General features: G+C 42.4%; 1 protein-coding gene across 2 annotated transcripts in view; it reads left to right on the top strand.

Moving 5' to 3' along the window:
* Window positions 1–20,441, top strand: part of RTCA (RNA 3'-terminal phosphate cyclase) — a 30,604-nt gene extending 10,163 nt beyond the window's left edge. For both annotated transcript variants that reach the window (XM_073643040.1, XM_073643039.1), the window contains exons 6-12: window positions 857–915; window positions 3,572–3,713; window positions 11,245–11,369; window positions 11,686–11,744; window positions 11,874–11,968; window positions 12,833–12,937; window positions 18,413–20,441. In XM_073643040.1, coding sequence (XP_073499141.1) covers window positions 857–915; window positions 3,572–3,713; window positions 11,245–11,369; window positions 11,686–11,744; window positions 11,874–11,968; window positions 12,833–12,937; window positions 18,413–18,505 — 678 coding nt within the window. In that variant the 3' untranslated portion in view covers window positions 18,506–20,441. The remainder of the gene's footprint in view (window positions 1–856; window positions 916–3,571; window positions 3,714–11,244; window positions 11,370–11,685; window positions 11,745–11,873; window positions 11,969–12,832; window positions 12,938–18,412) is intronic.
* The last annotated feature ends 816 nt before the right edge of the window (window positions 20,442–21,257 follow it).

Genomic DNA, 21,257 nt, shown 5'->3' with positions numbered 1-21,257 from the left:
AGATGAACTGAGAATCTGTCAGAGAGCTCGTTCTGATGGGGGTGTTAGTAATTTTTTTTTCTCTCTCTATTTCTGAGCTCATTTTAGCTGATTTATGGCCACAGACTACATCAAACCTTAAATGTGATTTATAAATCAGCTGAAAAGCTCAGTAAAGGACAAATACAAGAGTTACCTGACTCGCTGATGGATTCTTAGTTAATTGATTATGCAGCCAGCAATAGACAGAGCAGCACAGAGGCTATACAGGATGATCTGTGCAATATTTTTAATGAAACCTAATTGAGAAAAATATTTTTAGCTCAAAATACATTTATTTAGGTAATAATAAAACTATTGCCCTCAAAGGTATCTATATCCTTTATCATGCACCGTCCCATAGAATACCAGGACCTTGGACGGCTGTTAGTGCAGACAGAAGCAATTTCCTTCATATCTTTATGCCAAATGTGTCTATAGGCTAGAATGGGCCTGGTGTACGGCAAAATAAGTGTAGGTCGGTATATGTTTTGGATTTTTTACAGTATTAAAAGGGACAATTGACTATACTTTTCAATTGGGGGTGAATTCACCAGAAATCTAAAATATTTCTTTAGTGGGGGTTAATAAAAGCTGTAAGGCACACACTTGTATATCCTAGGTATTAATTTCAGGGTATACATTGGGAGGTATTTCCAGCATATATTGTATGTCAGATGTGCAACCTAAAGAAGGATAGTGTGAAACTCAACCTGCCCTAAATTAAGGGTTAATTGGGTCATCCTTGTTGCCACGGTCATTTTGATTGTATCTTGATTTATATCCTGGATTTTATTTGCATTGGTCGTTGATGTTTTGTTTTTTTTCCCCTCCTCAGGTTTTTAAGCCGATGACTGAACATTTCTCCTTTAAATTAGATTGTGACATCAGGAGAAGGTGAGAACAGCTACGTAAACCAGGTTGGAAATGTGGAGCTGTCAATCACTGGCCACGGCACAGCACATTAGGAAACCATTACATCCCAGTTAAAAGGAACCTGTCATTAGATTAATTCTGCCCAATCCTCGGGCAGCGTGAGTCAGAACCTGGCCACTCCATTACCAAAAGATATCTTTGTCTCTGAAACGCCGTGTGTAAATAAAGTCCTGTGAATCATCTGGAGTCAGTCAGGGAGAAGCGGCCGGGGGTGGTCAGATCTTTAAATTATGTTTGTTCTGAAACGCGTGGGCTCGGATTCGTGCTGCGCATAGTTTGGGCAGCATGAATCTAATGACAGGTTCCCTTTAAAATAATTATAGAAATAAGGGGGCAAACCTTTATTGGTCTAAAGTGCCACACTGTTAGATTCTACCCCTCCTTAGGGACACAATAAAACCTAAATGGGTGCTAACAGCTAAGACTAAGGATGTCAAATTCAAATACACGGAGGGCCAAAATAAAAAACTTGGACAAAGTCGTGGGCCAACCTTGATATTTATTAAAAAAAAATGTCAACAATTGAGGAAGTTTTAACTTTTCATCAAATATAACAATGAACCTTTTCATATGGAAACAAACTTAAAGGCGTTGTGTAACGAACAAGTACATTAAGTTAATTTTAATTAATAGATCTTCAAATAAAATAAAGACGTAATCACAAATGGGACATACTGGAATAATATAATATATTATTTAAGAGCAGTAAAAAGCATATAGCCCAATGGCCTAATTTAAATGTAATCAAAAAGAATAAAAAAACCTCGAATTAATAAATAATACAGATAATAAAGTGTGATGCCAACAAAAGTATCCCTCAAACAGTTTGATACCCCCACAGTGAATTCCTCCACAGTACCCTCCACACGTACCGTATGATGACCCTACTGTATCCCCAACTGCAAAGTGTGGTGACCTCAACACAGTATGATGCCCCAACTGTGATCCCCACATAGTCCTCCACACAGTATAATGGGCCCCACATAGTCCTCTATACAGTATAATGGGGAGGGGTGGTGCCGGCGTCCTGGGCAAAATATAATCACCATGCAGGCCAGATTTGACCCACGGGCCAGAGTTTGACATGTCTGGCTTAGACTCAACAGCACTGTATGTAATGAATGTTTGATGGGTGCTGGTGTCATGTCTGGGACTCCCACTTATGGAGATAAAAAAGGGGGTTCCCTGTTTGGCACTCCAGAGAAGAGAAGGCACCGTAGCTGTACATGCACACTGCTTTCTTCATTGTAGTTAATGGAAGTCATGGAAACATCAGAGCATTTCTCAACTACAATGCATGGAGCCATTCATGTGCTTCGGCATCCTGTCTCCTCCTATAGACATTCAAACCTCCAAGATATATTTATCTTAGATAATAACCTTTTAAATAATATGAAAACTTTTGAAGTCGTTTTTTTTTTTTTCTTAAATGCTTGTATTTGGGCTGAAAATCATTTTTGCCATTGGGTTTCATTAAAAACTTTTCACAGTTTGGCTTCTACAGACTTTTTGATTCCCTGCACATTGCAGTCTGCTGAGAATCCATCACTCAGGTATTCTAATGGGGCGTTTAACTTTTATCTGTCTTTTTTATTTTTATTTTTTTTTCCTCAGCTTCTATTATCTGATTTATGACCATGTCAAAGTTTAACTCAACTTTGATGTGGTCTATAGTCCTAAATTGGTCCAGAGGATATCAGAAAAGGATAAATAACAGTTACAAACTCCTTGTCAGAATGAGTGGACTGATGGATTCTCCGTTAACTCCAATCTCTGTGCAAAATTTTTAGTGAAACCCAATTGCAAAAAATGTTGTTTTTTTTTTTTTTTTATCCAAAAATACTTGCATTTAAGAATCATAACATTTGCCTTTTGAAGGTGTCCCATTTTTTTTATTTCTTTTGTTAAAGAAGTAATCTGGATGAAGCTGATTCTGTTATGCCTCGTGCTAAACTTTATGGGAACCTATAGTGTCCAAAAACACTATTATCCTGCAGGAATAGGATTAATTGTGTTATGGAGGTGCGGCACCTGGCAGAAAATTAGCTTTTTCTCCTGGGAGCCGCCTGCTTTCAGTCATGCAGGCATTCTGGTGCTGCTACATTCACCACTTGCAGCGCTGAGGCCAGCGGCTATAACCACGCCCCAGCACTGATTAGCAGCCGGCTCAGAGCTGGCTGTCAGTCATTAGCGGGCGAGCTTACTGCGGCCGCTGTCAGTGCTGTGAGCAGTGATTGTAGCCATGTCTGCAGGACTGAAATTTGGCCGCTCCCAGGAGAAATGAAGTTCAGTACAGAAGCTGAGCACCTTCATAACACTATTAACCTGAAGATTAACCCTATATCTGCAGGTTTAGTATTATCGGACATGTCAGTTTTCCTTTAAACCAACGATGCATGAATTCAATGAACCCTAAAAGGGGAATGCAAAAGCAAAGTCTGCACTAATCCCAATATAGCAGAGATTATAACCGGATTACTGTTTTAAAATAGAAATTCTACAGCCCCACAGTTATGTTGTTCATAAGTTTCTGCCTCGCAGTGCCCCCGTAACGATGCTCATATGAAGCGACAAAGTAAAAGTTTCACTTTTTTTCTGTTGTGTTTTTGTTCTTCAGGGGTTACTACCCTCGTGGAGGAGGGGAAATCTTAGTCAGGGTTTCCCCTGTCAAATACTTAAAGCCAATTAACTTGACAGATCGAGGATCAGTCACAAAGATCTATGGCCGAGCATTCGTAGCCGGTGTTCTGCCATACAAGGTGAGTGCACATGTTACAACCGGTGCAAAAATGGGGGTGCAAGCCGGCAATTTGTGAGCGTGTTACAAATGAGATTTCTACGTTCTAGCGGACACCATGCCTGGGAATCCCATGGATGTAGCTCATAATGTCTACTGCCCGCCTTCAAGCTTCTGGCTCTTGGACCTGTGTAACACTACACTTTTTTGTGTTGTCCTTGATGTATCCGTTTATAAATACAAATGTATGCATTTAAGTGCAATTTTTGTTTTACTGTACATAAAATACAATAGTAAAAATGTATGTCAAATGCATATCCATTTGCTGACATGTCTGTTTTGATCCGGGTTTATATACAAGATGCAAAAACAGTTTGTTGTGCTTTTTGACCCTTTTAAAGAAAAACGTATGAAAAATTAAATATGGCAGAAAACAGATGTAAATGACGCGCCCCCTGGGCCAGTGCTGTAGTGCGGCGCGCGTGCGCGCGGGGAATACCCGGAGCCGGATCCGATGGGGGTAGTAGTCTTCGTGTGGCGGTGACCCGGTCCGTGCCCAGGGTGGTCAAACTAAGTGGCAGTTACTGGTATGATGGTATTAGTGTCCGACTACGCCACCCGTTGAATGCGGCTATGAAGCCGCCGCTGCAGGGCAGTCCGCTGAGGCCGGTGGTACGGATGTGCAGCGTGGATGGTATAACCCCCAACGGGAGGGGTATGGCCTCAGGGCAGAGGATGAGGTTGATGTTGGGAGTGATGGTGTGGATGTCCCAGCACTAATGGTGCGACAAGGAAGCACGGAGACGCGAGGGTACAGTTCAGGGTCTTTACTGATGGTACAAGGCAAATTCCCCCGGGAGTACTGGCTAGTAGTTGGGGCCTGGTTAGTCTGCGAGTAAGCCGGAGTTCCCCTGGCCAGGTGGAGTTGTAGGCCTTCCCGTTAGTCTGTACCCTTCCTGGCTACCCTGCTTTCGGCGGTTACAAGTAGCCCACGTCCCTGGGTATACCGTGTGGTGCTCACCCGTATGGCTGGTGACCTGGGGCCTCCTGTTAGCCTCCGCTCCGGGATGGCGGTGCTGGTCCCTTCGTTGTGACTGAGCCTCCGGGCTTTTATGGCCAGAGGACCTGGAATCCCCTGCCGGATGGATTCTGCTGCTGGGTATATCTTAGTCCCCACAGCCTCGGACTCCTGTGTCCGGTTTTAGTACCTTCTCCCAAGGCGAGCTCTGCACAGCTCCAGCCCCTGGCGCTTCTCCTTGGCTCCTACAGAGCTCCTGAGGTCTATCTGTCCCTGTTTCTGCGTGTCCAGACCAGACTCCGTCTCTGTCTGGAACTCCTCTCCTCTAACCCTGCCTCAGCCCCAGTTTATGTAGGGGAAGTTCTTCCCCTCCCAGGACTGGGCAGGAGGTGTGGCATGCTTAGGATTCCTGCCCAGGAGACCTCCCACCTGCTCACAGACGTAATATTGCTATTACTGTGGAAACCAGACCCCTGGGGTGCCACATAAACATATTGTCATAAGTCTGCATCTGTGATTTTTTTTATTTTATATATTTTTTTTCCTTCCAGAAAACAAATGATCTCCGGACACTCCACCCAAGTACAGTGGGGGAAATAAGTATTTGATACACTGCCGATTTTTACAAGTTTTCTCACCTTCAAAGAATGGAGAGGTCTGTAATTTTTATCATAGGTACACTTCACCTGTGAGAGACATAATCTAAAAAAAAATCCAGAAAATCACATTGTATGATTTTTTTTTTTTTTTAAATAAATAAATTGCATGAAATAAGTATTGTATCACCTACCAACCAGCAAGAATTCTGTCTCTCACAGATCTGTTCGTTTTTATTTAAGAAGCCCTCCTACTCGGCACTCATTACCTGTATTAATTGCACCTGTCCACACACTCAATCACACTCCAACCTCTCCACCATGGCCAAGACCAAAAAGCTGTCTAAGGACACCAGGAGACAATTATAGACCTGCACAAGGCTGGGATGGGCTACAGGACCATAGGCAAGCAGCTTGGTGAGAAGGCAACAACTGTTAGCACAACTATTAGAAAATGGTGGAAAGTCTCGTTAAAGGGTCAATTGTGACTTATAGGATTGCTGCTTCCAATAAGTGTCGCTACAGAGTTCAAGTCCTCTTCATGTCTGAAGAGGAAATTTGCATAGAAAATGGAAGATACCATTTAGTCAGATGAGACCAAAATAGAAAGTTTTGGTATCAAATCCACTCGTCGTATTTGGAGGAAAAAGAAGGATGAGTACAACCCCAAGAACACCATCCCAACCGTGACGCATGGTGAGGGAATCATCGTACTTTAGGCTGCTTTCCTTTCTGCAAAGGGGACAGGACGACTGCACCGTATTAAAGGGAGAATGGATGGGGTCATGTATTGCGAGATTTTGGCCAACAACCTTTTTCCCTCAGTAAGAGCATTGATGATGGGTCATGGCTGGGTCTTTCAGCGTGACAATGACCCGAAACACACAGCCAGGGCAACTAAGGAGTGGTTCCGTAAGAAGCATTTCAGGGACCTCTAGTGGCCTAGCCAGTCTCCAAGCCTGAACCCAATAGAAAGTCCTTGGAGGAAGATGAAACTCAAGGTTGCCCAGGAACAGCCCCGAAACCTGAAAGACCTGGAGAAGATCTGTATGGAGGAGTGGGCCAAAATCCCTGATGCAGTGTGTGCAGACCTGGTCAAGAACTACAGGAAACGTCTGACCTCTGTAATTGCAAACAAAGGTGTTTTTCTATTGTATCAAATACTTATTTCATGCAACAAAATGTATAATTTTTACATAATTAAATTGCAATGTGATTTTTTTTAGATGGTTTCTCTCACAGGTGAAGTGTACGATTATTACAGACTTCTCCATTCTTTGTAGGAGGGAAAATGTGCGAAATTGGCAGGGTATCAAATACTTATTCTCCCCACTGTAGTTTAAAAAAATAAATATTTTTTTTTAAAATGTAAACATATGAAATACGTTTGCATCCATCTTCCATAGACTCCCATGTTAAATTTTTCATCCGTGTTATGTGAAAAAAGATATGCTTGCTTTAACCGGTTCCCGACCGCCCACTGTAGATAAACGTCGGCGCTGCCTGGGCTCTGTGCAGCGCCGACGTTTAAAAACGGTGGGTGGTCTCGCAGTGCTCAGGACCCTGGGTCCTGCAAGCACTGCGATTCCGGTGCAGAGCGTTAGCTCTGACAGGGTACATCATCGGGACCTGATTAGATCAGGTCCCAGTGATGTTAACCCTTTGCTGTCTTCTATATGCTGCGATCTATAGTGATCGCGGCATATAGGAGACAGCAGGAAGAGAGGGGGTCGTCTTACTTACCTCCGAAGACCTCCGTTTCGTTTGAGGACCTGGGGTTGCTATGGCAGCTGGAGGTCACATGACCGCCTCCAGCTCTGCCATATATGGTGTCCTTCCTGTCTGGCTTCAGCCTGTATGTAGCTGATGCCAGACAGGAGACTGACTGAAACAGTCAGCAAAGATCTCATGTAATGTAATACATGTCTATTACATTACATGAGATCAGTGATCAGAAAAATAAAAATTAATGTCCCATACAGGGACTAAGTAAAAATGTAAAAAAAAAGTTTTTAAACTATTAAAAAAAAAAAATCACAAAATAAATAAAAATAAATAAATAAAATATTAAACCAATAAATCCGTATATTATTACAAAACCAAAAAAAGTACACATATTTGGTATCGCCGCGTCCGAAACAACCCGAGCTATAAAACTATCACACTAATTAACTCCTTCTGTGCACACCGTAATAAAAATAAATAAAAAACGGAGCAAAAAAATATGCTTTTTCATCATATCGCCAAACAAAAAGTGGAAAAAAATGCGATCAAAAAGCAGAATAGAAATAAAAATGGTACCACTGAAAACTTCATCTTGTTCTGCAAAAAAAAGCCGCTATACAGCTCCATCAGCTGAAAAATAAAAAAGTTATAGTGCTCAGAATAAAGCAATGCAAAAAAAATATTTTTTTTTCTATAAAATAGTTTTATTGTGTAAAAGCGCCAAGACATAAAACAAATACAGTAAGTGTAGTATCGCTGTAAACGTACTGACCCGAAGAATAACGCTGCCTGATCACTTTTACCACACGCAGAACGGCATAAAAAAAACTCAAAAAAACAATTCCTGAAGTGTTGGTTTTTGTTAACTTTACCTCCCAAAAAACGGAATAGAAAGCGATCAAAAAATGTCACGTACCCAAAAATGGTTCCAATAAAAATGTCAACTCGTCCCGCAAAAAACAGAGTCATGTGACGGCTTATCGGCCGAAATATGGAAAAATTATAGCTCTCAAAATATGGTGATGCAAAAACTAGATTTTGCAAAAAAAGCGTCTTTTAGTGTGTGACAGCTGTCAGTCATAAAAACCCGATATAAATCTGGTATGTCTGTAATCGCACCGACCCGAAGAATAAAGTAATCTAATCAGTTATATCACACTAGGAACGGCATAAAAAATAAATAAAACAAATATTATTCACCTGCTACTGATTTGTTTATTATGTCTCCCAAAGATCCCAGTAACGCTCTGCTCACATTTATCCTGTGCTCTGCGCTGAGCACTTACACCAGAGTTTCCGTGTAAATCTCTGAAATACGTGATTCAGCTGGAACCCATGATGGAAGATTCCCTGTAATGAGGCAGATATAGGCCACTGTGGACGCCGTCTAGCCTGGGATCCCACGGTGTCATTTGTTTTAGGCGTGCATAAAAGTGCATTTGGCCACAGTTTTGTGCACTTCTGAAAAAAAGGACACCACTAAACAGAGGCCAGACGGAGTCCAGAGTAACTCTGCTGCCTCATTACAGTGAATGGATCCCGCAGGGGTTTCATCTGAATTACATCACTTGGAAATTTAGATGGAAACCCCGATGTAAGTGCTCAGCCTAGAGCGCCGGATAAATGTTACGTAAAATGTTCCCAATAAAAGCTTCAACTCAGTCCTCAAAAAAAGCTAGTCCCCACTCAGGTCCATCATCTGTTAAAAATATAAGGGACTTCCAAGTTACTGGTAGCAGAAAGGCTCTGGAAAAGCAAAATGGTCCTTGCCCCCCAAAAGAAATTCAGAAAATTTTGTGCTCCCAAATCCAAATGCCTATTCTACAATAATTTGTTCTCCAATTGTCAAATAGCACTCCTTCCCCCTCAAATCTCACCGTATGGCTAAGTGGTACGATACAGCCACATATGGGGTATTGACACTTTTAGAAGAAATTGTGTGACACATTTCGGCACCATTTTTACCCATTGCCCTGTGTGAAAATGTAAAATCTGAGGGTAAAACATTTTTTTGTGGTAAAAGTATAATTATGCTTTTTTCACTGCCCAATGGTATAAATTTAAAAATTAAAAAATGCTCACTACTTCCCTAGATGAATTCCTTGAGAGGTGTAGTTTACAAAATGGGGTCACTTGTGGGGGTTTCTGCTGTTTCGGCATGTCAGTGACTCTTCAAATGTGACATGGTGTCTGCTGCCTATCCCAGCCAACATAGCGCTTCTTTCTCTTCCGAACCCTGCCGTACACCAAAGCAGTGGTTTTCCCCCACATATGGGGTATCGGCGTACTCAGGAGAAATTGTACAACAAATTTCATGGTGCAATTTATCCTGTTTCCCTAATTTTGCATTATCATAAGGGTATGAAAAACATTTTTTATGGGAAAAATGTGAAAATTTTATTTTTACGGCTCAATATTATAAACTTCTGTGAAGCAGCTGGGGGTGCAAGGTGCTCACCACACATCTAGATAAGTTCCCTAAGGGGTATAGTTTCCAAAATGGTGGCACTTGTGGGGGGTTTCCACTGTTTAGGCACATTAGGGGCTCCCCAAATGTGACATGGCGTCCGCTAATTATTCAAACAAATTTTACATTCAAAAAGTCAAATGGCGCTCCTTCCCTTTCAAACCCTGCCATGTGCCCAAACAGTAATTTGCCTCCACATATGGGGTATCAGCGTGTTCAGGAGAAATTGCATAACAAATTTCATGGTGCAATTTATCCTATTACCCTTATGATAATGCAAAATTAAGGGATGAAAAACGGTTTTGTGGGAAAAATGTGAACATTTTATTTTTACAGCTCAATATTATAAACTTCTGTGAAGCACCTTGGGGTTCAAGGTGCTCACCACACATCTAGATAAGTTCCCTAAGGGGTCTAGTTTCCAAAATGGTGTCACTTTTGGGGGGTTTCCACTGTTTAGGCACATCAGGAGCTCTCCAAACGCAACATAGCGTCTGCTAATTATTCAAACAAATTTTACATTCAAAAAGTCTAATGGCGCTCCTTCCCTTCCGAACCCTGCCGTGCGCCCAAACAGTGGTTTTCCCTCACATATGGGGTATCAGCATGCTCAAGAGAAATTGCACAAAAAAATTTGGGGTCCATTTTTTCTTGTTACCCCTGTGAAAATAAAAAAAAATTGGGTCTAAAGTAACATTTTTGTGAAAAAAGTTAAATGTTAATTTTTTTCTTCCACATTCCATAAATTCCTGTGAAGCACCTGAAGGGTTAATAAAGTTCTTGAATGTGGTTTTGAGCACCTTGAGGGGTGCAGTTTTTAGAATGGTGTCACTTTTGGGTATTTTCTGTCATAAAGACCTCTCCAAGTGACTTCAAATATGATGTGGTCCCTAAAAAAATGTTTTTGTAAATTTTGTTGGAAAAATGAGAAATCGCTGGTCAACTTTTAACCCTTATAGCTCCCTAACAAAAAAAAATTTTGGTTCCAAAATTGTGCTGATGTAAAGTAGACATGTGGGAAATGTTATTTATTAACTATTTTGTGACACATCTCTCTGATTTAAGGGCATGAAAATTCAAAGTTTGAAAATTGCAAAATTTTCAAAATTTTCGCCAAATTTCCGATATTTTTCACAAATAAACACAAGTTATATCGAAGAAATTTTACCACTATCATGAAGTACAATATGTCACGAAAAAACATTCTCAGAATCAGGGGAATACGTTGAAGCGTTCCAGAGTAATTACCTCATAAAGTGACAGTGGTCAGAATTGTAAAAATTGGCCCGGTCACGAAGGCAAAAACAGGCTCTGGCGCGAAGTGGTTAAAAGGACTCCAGGGTTATGTAGTCCTCCATATACATGAACTCTGTATTACCCCACCACTGATTGGCAGATTTCTGTGCACAGTGCATAGGCAGAAAGCTGCCAATCAGTGGTGTGGGCGGGGTTATACAGAGCTCAGCATTCAGAGAACTCAGGGATTTTATATTAATAAAAAAAAAAAAAATGCAACACGCAACCCAATAAATGACACATCGCTGAAATCAGGATCTCTGCCCCTAAATTATGCTGTTATCAGATGGGGTAGAAAAAACTTGGTGACAGATTCCCCTTACAATGTATTTGTTTAAATCAATTTTTCAAAGGATCATATTCCTGGTTTACAGTATGAAAACATGTAGCTATTAAAGATGACTAAAATGCAGAATATATAAGTAAAAGCTTCATGCTTTAATTTCCGTAGATGGTGAAGGACATGATTTCGGCTGCTGTACGCTGCATACGACGGGAGCTCCGAGATCTCTATGTGAATATCCAAGGTGTTCAAGAAACCGGAGACAAAGCAGTAGGAAATGGCAGTGGGATTATGTAAGTTTTCCTTTTCTTTATATGCAAACACTCGTCTAGCCGGCATACTATATCCAGAAACACTAAACTTTCCTTACTAGCAGTGATCCTCAATGTGTCTATAGGCTAAGAACAATTCCTGACTAGTGTACATTACTATGCAGAATAGAGACATGGCATGTACTCCCTGGTGTGGATAACCTAGGTGCTGGGCATGAAGTATAGATAATGGAGGAGTGTGGGGCCTAGACCAATATTGGACCTTGTCTCCTGAAGAAACGTGATGACTACCAGCATTCGATATGAGACGCCCTCTATTTTTCCTTTTCTTTTACAGAATCGTTGCAGAGACCTCTACTGGTTGTTTATTTGCAGGGTCATCTCTCGGACGGAAAGGTAATTTTTTTTATTATTATTTATTTTTTTTTTTTTTAGATTTTATTTTTCAAAAGTTGTTTTAATAAGAAACTGGCATAATGTGAGTGAAATTAATCATATTTTCGATTATATAAAAACTTTTCGTAGGTGTACCTTCAGATCGCGTCGGTGCGGAAGCTGCAGAGATCCTTCTCCGAAACCTCCGTCATGGGGGCTGCGTTGATGAATATTTACAGGACCAGGTAGTTTAACTAAAAAACATTTACCCACCGTTATAGAGAAAAGTAGGTTTAAAATAAAATATCTGAACACAAATGTAGACAATGCCACTGTCTGCGAATATTGGTGGTGATCTAGTGAGTGCTGTGCAGCCGGATATCAGGCGCAGTACTACCAAGAATGGCAGCTTGTTGCACACTGTTGATGTTGCCAAACCGGAAAAATAGGCCGACACAGCTGTTAAAGTGCAATGTGTAGGTGCACGTTCACACTGTGGCCATTAATAAACACCATGAGCAAATATCCTGCAGTAAGTAAATAGTAGTAATACATGTCAGAAACTTGGGGGGACTTAATTGACGCTATTTTGATCTAAAGCGTAAAATCCATCCACCGCAACAAGGTGGACCCACTCAGTATTGTCCTAACTCTAGTATCTCCCCTCGCTATGTGCCAGCAGGCCTCAACGTACATGAGCACAGTTTATTTAACCAAAGTCCGCTTTAATTTACATCTTCCTCTCTTTGGTTTTTCAGATTGTCTTTCAGTCTGGCCCCAGCACAGAATATAGGGTCATGTGTATGAAAACCAAAAAGTTCCTTTTATTTGTAGCAACTATTGATGAGCAAGCATGCTCAATAGTCTAACAGATGTGACACATGCAGCGACTGTTGCTGAAATGCCGAGCATGCTGAAACTACTCGGCGAGTACCCGAGCCTGCTCGTTTAAAGGGTTAAACGAGCACGCTCGATCATCACTAGTGGCAACCACTCAGATTCTGAGTTTTCTCTTCTATAACACCACACCTTAAAGGCTAAACTTCAGTTGGTTTTTATAGTCAAAAAGTACAAATTAACTTTTTTCTTTTTATCTCTTTAATCTCCAGTTGATAATTTTTATGGCACTGGCAGATGGGGTCTCAAGGATCAAGACCGGACCCCTAACACTGCACACACAAACAGCCATCCACTTTGTAGAGCTACTCACTAAGGTAAGAATTATTTTGCAACTTAGTTTGTGGCAGGTCTCAAACAAGGAAACAGGTTTTTGGGCTAATATGTCTTTATTTTTTTTTTATCAGTGCAAACCTATGTTTATAAATGATTGACAGGTGCCAAATGCACTTGAGTCTGAAACATGTACAAGATGTCTGTAAAGGATTAACCTGTTGTGGGCTGGGGGGCTGTACACTGTGTTTGCTCGCTAGCTGAGGTCGTCCTTTTTGCAGGGGTCTCTCCTACTGATACCAATGTACCGGGAGCTGATTAAAAACTTTAGTGCATTTATATAACTGTTTATGTGGCTGGTAGCATGGCATATATCCAGAAGAAAACTGGGAAATCTCTCCACAGTGGGGCACGCCACGATGCAGTTGGAGGCATATGTACAGTAGGATGTCGTAGTCTCCAATATTACGCCTTTATGCCGTCTAGGAATTGTACAGAGCTGCGGCCAGAGACCTAAAGCCTTATCGACTCCAAATAAATTATAAAGAAGCACTCCTGAATATTATATTTTTTTTGGTCCAATAGTAAATTACATTTTGCAAATATTAGTTCAACCAGTTCTCTAAATGCTGAGCTAACCCCTGATTGGAAGCTTTTTGTCTATGCACCGTGAACACAGAAAGCAGCCAATCAGTGGTGTGGGAATGGTTTGACTACCTGATGGCAGGATGAGTAGTCCTCTAGTGATAATCTCCTGCTGATAAAACTCTAAATTACTTACCGGTAATGTGATTTTCCTGAGCCCATGACAGCACCTACAACGAGAGAGGGGATCCGCCCTTCCAGGACAGGAAACCTACAGAATAAAAGGGCGGCACCTCTCCACCACCTCTGTTGTTTACAGAGCATGAGAGGACACTACTTAATAGTTATATATCCCATGATTTTTCCTTCTACACACCGCGTGAATCAAACTCCATGAAGGAAATGAAGTGATCAACTTCTAAAAGTGATGGGAGGAAATACAAGGGTGCTGTCATGGGCTCAGGAAAATCACATTACCGGTAAGTAATTTAGTGTTTTCCTATCACTCATGACAGCACCACAATGAGAGATTTACAGAGAAAAAACTTTAAAGTTAGGGTGGGACCACAGCGTGTAGAACAGTTTTCCTAAAGGAAAGGACAGCAGAAGATCCCAGATCAAGCCTATAGTGTCTATAGAAGGTGCAAGGTGAAGACTGAATCTCAACCTTACATAATGCTTGATGGGGACATCCGCTTTCTTATTTTTCTGCCATGGATTCCTGGATTAGCACAGAAAGTAGGGTGCACAATTTCCTGACTTCTATGGAAATTGGAAGCCATCTTCGGAAGATAGGGTAGCTCCTGAACCTACCCATCTTCTAGGATCCGTATAGACAAAGGATTAATCGACAAAGCTTGAATGTCACTAACTTGCCATGCTGAAGTCAGGGCCACCGGGATAATAGTCTTTAATGTGAAGACCCTGAATCCATGGGTTCAAGTGAAGGCTTGTTAGAGCCGTAAGCACTGGATTCAGATCCCAGGGTGCCATCTTTGGACTGAAAATGGGCCTAGATCCAAAACTCACTTTCACATTCCTTGCTTATTCAATGCAGGTTGGACACTGTTCCAGTAGTCTACGGCTGAAAAGGTCCACCAACCATTCTCTTCCTCTTTATATGAGGTAAACTATTGTCAATGCCTCTTCCTTCGATATGACTATACTACTATAATTCTCCATAAAGCCTTAAGGCTCATTAACATCTGAATGGAAGGACACAAACTGAAAGCCTAAATCCTTATTTAATGCCAAGAACTATTCTCAGGAAATTTGATGTTTCATGTGAATTGGAACCTGATTGTATACCTCCTTAAATGCCTATACTACTATATCGCAATCTGGAACTGCAGATTTACTAGCAGATCTTATAGAGTCCATTTCCAATGATCTAACTCTCAGGAATCTGTACAGCCCCTTCGGGTTGTAGCAAACCCAGGTAGGCCTGGGTTAAATAATAATAGCTTTACAGGTCTTGATTAGGGCACCTGGAGAGCTAAGCACCAGAGCAGGCTAGGCATTCACCTTAGTCAGACTGCTGGAAAGCAGAGCAGATGGTATGTGTCTTGGAGCTAATCGGAGACACAGGCCAGACTCCACAAGTATCAGTGGTTGCCCTGGATAAATATTGTTTTATTTGATCAAGCTGGGTTAGCTGAGTTGTATATGAGTAGTCAGGGTCTGTCCTATTTAGTCAGAGCTTGGACAAGACCAGAAATATTAATGTTTATGACTTCTGTGCAACCTGTAAAAAACAATAAAACTGCGCTCTATTGGACCAAACCCACAATGGCTGTATGAGCACTACATGATGCCTCCTACCTTTTAACAATGAAACCCTACAAGGTTAATTATTAACCTGCAAAACTTAGGAAGCACTCTTATTGTCACCTGCCTCCAATCGGCATTCCACCGAGCACCAGCCAGGAATACTGCCACCCTCTGTCTCAAAATAGAGGCTAGGATATTTTCCCCCTGAATTCGGTAAGCTTGCCATGAACAGTTTACAGTTGCTGAACTTGGTTTTGTCAGACATAACTTGGTTGTGGAACCAATACCTTTACAAAGAGGGACTATGAGGCACAGGGGCGGTACAAGGCACAGAGGCACCCTGAAGCACCGAGAGACACTGAGGCCCCATGAGGTACTAAAAGGCACTGCAAAGCGCTGTGAGGCACTATGAGGTACTAACAGGCGCTATACGGCACTATGAATGCACCATAAGGCACTATGATATGCTATGCTATGAAGCGCTACGAAGAGCCATAAGGCGCTATGAAGTGTTATGAGGCACTATCCCATTAGGCACTATGCCATGAGGCACTATAAAGCACTATGAGACGCTATACTGTACTATAATGTGCTTTGAGACATGATGATGCGTTATGAGGCACTATAATGTGCTATGAAGCACTGTACCATGAGGCACTATGCTATGATGTGCCATGAGGCGCTGTGCTATGATGTGCCATGAGGCGCTATGAGGCACTATGATGTGCTATGCTATGATGTGCCATGAAGCACTATGCTGTGCTATGAAGCACTATGCTATGACGCACTATGATGTGCCGTGAGGCACTATGATGCGCTATACTATGAGGCACTATGCACTAAGATGTGCTATGATGTGCCCAGAGGCGCTGTGAGGCACTATGATGTGCTATGCTATGAGGCACTATGCACTAAGATGTGCTATGATGTGCCCAGAGGAGCTGTGAGGCACTATGATGTGCTATGCTATGAGGCACTATGCACTAAGATGTGCTATGATGTGCCCAGAGGCGCTGTGAGGCACTATGATGTGCTATGCTATGAGGCACTATGCACTAAGATGTGCTATGATGTGCCCAGAGGAGCTGTGAGGCACTATGATGTGCTATGCTATGAGGCACTATGCACTAAGATGTGCTATGAAGCGCTATGATGTGCCCAGAGGAGCTGTGAGGCACTATGATGTGATATAAAGTGCTATGATGTACTCAAGCGCAAAGAGGCTTTATGAGGCACTGCGCTCAGATTTTTATTTAAAAGAGCAATCCCTCTGAATGAAGGATAAACCTTTCCTTTGGGTGGTAAATCTCAATTGTCAGACTAGCCCCACCCGAAGGAGCCAACTGATGAGATGCAGCTAGACAGCAGACCTTCACAGAGACCATGTGCTGTATTAACACCATGTGCCGTCCTATGGATGGAGTAAACAGACTGGAGGACAACAGTAAAAACCTCCTGAGTGTTACTTTAACATTTACTGAGCAGATAGAGGCTCATTTTTGTGGTAAATTCTGAAGGCCAATCATGAGGCTCTGTGCAGCCCATACATGTGGCTAACTTTAGCCTAGAGGTCTAAGGTCCAGCTTCCGTCCTGAAGCCAAATTTAAAGCGCGAGGCCCTTGGTCCAGATGGGGTCTTACAGAGCGCGCACACACCTATTTTTGAGTTTTGCGCTAACATCCCTCAGCCTTTCCTAGTAACCATAATAAGGAAAGGGACCCATAAACAAGATAAACATTCACAAAGATAACTCGCCACCAGCTGGACCAAGTCACAGGCCTGTTCCTCTCCATCCGGCGATGCCTGAGCAATATTGGGGTGGTCAATCCCAGGCAGGGGCGCCTCCAATAGTGTGCCGATCAAAGCTGGAGCTGCCGACCCCAGGTAGCGGCGCAGCTCAACAGGTGCTTCCATTGATGTGCAGAGCTGAGCTGCTGACCCCAGACTGGGGCGCAGTTCCATAGCTACTCTCACTGATGCACGGAGCTGGAGCTGCCGATCCCAGACAGGGGCGCAGTTCCACAGCAGCTTTTCCACTGATTCACGGATCTGGAGCTGCTGACCCCAGGCAGGGGCGCCACTCAGTCATATCTGGATCTTCAACAGGTAAGCCTGTCTAAGGTTCTCCCATCAAGGACCCTCTGGTACGCTCGTCATCAAGCCCGCAGGCTGGTACAAACAGTAGCCGGAAACATGTTAGAAGACATGGGTCTCCGCTATTTCTTATTTCACCGGCGTGCGTCTTAGGGCACGATTTCCTGGATAGTGTCCTGCGCCTCCAGCAACCGGGATGCGCGGCTGGCAGGCCACCATAAGGTAATGGTGCGGCTGCTGCTCGCGCCTGTCCGACTTGGAAACCGACCGGCCCAGGTCTGGGAATAATCTTCTCTTCTTTCTTCTGCCGCCGTTTTAACAAGGTTCCCCCTCAAGGACGGGAAACCAACTGAGGTGGTGGAGAGGCGCCGCCCTTTTTATTCTGTCAGTTTCCTGTCCTGGAAGGGCGGATCCCCTCTCTCGTTGTAGGTGCTGTCATGGTTGATAGGAAAATAGTGATTTTTATAAAAACTACATCAAGCATCTCAGTAAGTGACACATTGCTGGAATCTGGGTCTCTGCCCCTACATCATGCTGCTCTCAGATTAGGTTGAAAAAACCTGTTGACTGATGCCCTTTAAGGTTTCCCGAAGAGGTGCATAAAGAGCCTGACTTACGGGCCATACAGAAGATGCAATATGATTTAGAAAAGCAGAATGTGGGTCATATGTTACTACTGAAAAAGAGGATTAAATGTCAGGAGTAAAGCACCTAGCAGGAGAATTAACGGCACTACTATCTGCTGGATGCTGATTACTATGAGACCAAATGCTTAACACTTTCCCAGCATCTGTAATTTCTATATCAATGTTCTCCAGTTGGTTAATTTTGGCGGGAGAACTTCTTCCTGCAATGTCACCTGCGATGTAAAGCACAGGGGAGATAACTTATTCTGTATTAATCTCCCCTTGTATCTCTGTGCCTCTTGCACAGCTATGCTCACCAGGCTGTATGGTGGCACAAGGCTCTGCAATACGCAGAGATGTGGATCGGAGCGTTACTACTTACTCCCTCTTAGTGTCTAATCACTATATTATTCTTTTATAAGAATTTCTGTTTATTCCCGACAGGCCAAATTCACAGTGACAAAGTGTGACGAGCCGGGCACAGACTGCTTTATCATAGAGTGCCAAGGAGTGGGCCTTCAGAACAAGAATGTTTGACCACTGTCCAAGAGTACCAGCACCGAGTATAGCACAGCATGCAGTGACCACAGCATGACACTAGAGGGCAGGGCGCATCGAGTACTTTATTCCTATTTTTCCAGCTTTACCAGCTGATTCTGCCTGAGAGGGAATCAGGCGGCTTATCTGAGCATGAAACGGACTTTGAGTTATGGGCATTTTCTGCTTCGTTGTTTTATATAATGTATGGCCTGTGTGTGCTAAGAAGAGAAAAACCAGCACATTCTCACCCCTGGTCCCTTCTCTTTCTCTATCACATAGACTGGGTCCGCTGCTGGTCTCCTTTACTTCTCTTCCAGACTAGTCCACTCTTAAGCACTGCAACCAATTTGATTGGCTGCAGCGGTGAAACTTTGGTCTTCAGTGAGACCACTGATCTGCTGCAGCAGTTACATACTGACCAGGTCAGAGAAGGACAAGGGACCAATGGGGGACCTGGCCAGTGAGATGGAGGAGTAACAAGAGATCCATGGGTGAGGACGTGCTATTTTATTTCTGCATACTACAATCAGGCCAGACGTTAATTTAAGGCTCCTTTCACATTGTTCTGGCCCATGTTCAGTGGTCTCTTCAGGGCTTGCATTCGTACCCCCCGCAAAACGGGATCATGTGTATGTGCTGACGGGGCCATAGACTATAATGGTGCTGACAAAGTCAACGTCTGCTCTGTTGTGCATCATTTCCGGGCGGGCGGATGCCCAGACATAGTAGACTGCGTCCGAGTGTTCGCCTCCAATAGGCACATGCACCCAAATTCCTATTGGCGAAGGTTTTGGATGAAAGCCCCAACGGGACCACTGAGCGTAGTGGCAAGAATGCAATGTGAACGTAGCCTTAGGGTTATTCCCTTATCTCCATAGATGGATGTTGGGTGGTGCTTGTAGAAACAAACACTTTTGTAATTTGCTCCTAATTATAATTGGCAGCTGTTCTTGAACTATTAACTCTTTTGTTTACAACTCGTTGCCAAATTACTTGTGTGTACAAGCTCTATCTGAGAGTACTCCTTTATGGAGAAGGGAATAACCCTTTGAAAGATATGGGTGGAAAACCCCTTTAATGTTTTACTACTGCGTGAATGATCTGTGCCAGGCCTCCAAATAAACTGGGGGAAAGAACTAATTAGTAGGTTTTATAATAAGAAAAAACCTGATGCTGCACAGAGCCCTGTCTGAACGAGGCAGCGATCAAGCATGTGCACCGCATCCATTCATTGTCTATCAGATGCTGGAAATAGCCGGGCTGCGTACTTCTGACAGTGTATCGCAAAGCTAGATGGTGGAAATGAATGACTGGAAGCATTACAATTCATCTTTCTTTGATCATATAGATCTTCCACCTTGACTAGAATCAAAGTTGGACAATCACTCAATTATATTAAAAACAAAACACTTACATAAGAATTCATCCGAATCTGGCACTTCATCCAGGTATGACATAATTGACCATTCATTGAATGAGCCGCCTATCAGAAGAACCCATCAGTAACACAACTTGAAAGGGCAAACATATTCCATATAAGAGAGACCATAAAAAAGCAGATGTATTAAATCTTACTGAAAATTAAAATACAAAGTATATGTTCTACACCTGATAGAGGTGAGGACAGTACTTGATGACAGAAGACAAATCAAGATGGATGTTCCGCAGCTGTTTACCTGTTAAATGCTGCTGTCAGTCTGTGACCATGTCATTTACAGAGTGCGGCCTGTGGGGTGCGCTCTTCTAGCCAGCCATCTGTGACGCAACGATGGGCTGACGTGAATAGGAGACTGTGATTTTTGCTTTATCTAGCAATATTGCGGTATTATTGTTTAAAGTACAAGTGATCAGACGATTGCAGGTTTAAGTCTCCTAAGGGGTAACAAATGCAATTAAAAGTGAAAAAAAAAAAAAAAGCAAACAACAAATAAAAGTTTCAATCACCCACCTTCATTAAAAATGAAGAAACAAAAAAAATGCGCTACGCCTGTAAAAGTCGGATCTATCAAAAATTAATATGCAAATTGCCTCTTCAGAGACTGAGGACTTGAACTCTATAGCGCCACCTATTGAAAGCAGCAATCCTACAAAATTAATCAAAAATTAATAAACCCTATCAGTAAACGGTGTAACAAGAAAAAAAAATCAAAATGCCAGAATTGCATTTTTTTTGTTCAGCTTAAAAAAAACAAACCAAAACCCATACATGTTTGGCACTGCTGTAATCATACGAACCTGGAGAATCATATTGCCGTATGATAAAACTTCCAAAAAATTATTGTGGAATTGTGCTTTTTTTTTTTTTTTTGCTATTTCACCGCACTTGGAATTTATTTTTTACCACTTTCCAGTACATGACATGATAAAGTTGATGGTGTTATTCAAAAGTACAACTCCTATCACAAAAAACAAGCCCTCATATGTTGATGTAAATGAAAAAAGTTATGGCTCTTGGAAGAAAGGGATCTAAAAAACGAGGGTGCAAAACCGGATAATTTCCCAGGCAGGAAGAGATTAATCCTATTGGGCCTGAAGAACTAAGTACTCACGTGATGCAAGACAGATCAAACCCTCAAACTTGAATCGGGACACTGTAATTCTTCATTTCTCCTGTGGGGGAGCTGCAGGGCAATTAAGTTTTCCCATAGAATACAGCGGATTACTGGGAATTCCAGCAAGGAACACACATTCTGATTAGGGACTCCTTATACACAGCAGCAAGTGAGGATTGTCCAAGGCCTAAAGGCTG

Source organism: Phyllobates terribilis, unplaced genomic scaffold (assembly GCF_046119375.1).
Source record: "Phyllobates terribilis strain yellow unplaced genomic scaffold, ASM4611937v1 Scaffold_8__6_contigs__length_399053987, whole genome shotgun sequence".
NCBI classification, from domain to species: Eukaryota; Metazoa; Chordata; class Amphibia; order Anura; family Dendrobatidae; genus Phyllobates; species Phyllobates terribilis.
Note: the sequence above shows the minus strand (reverse complement) of the source record. Positions and strands in the feature narration are given on the sequence as shown.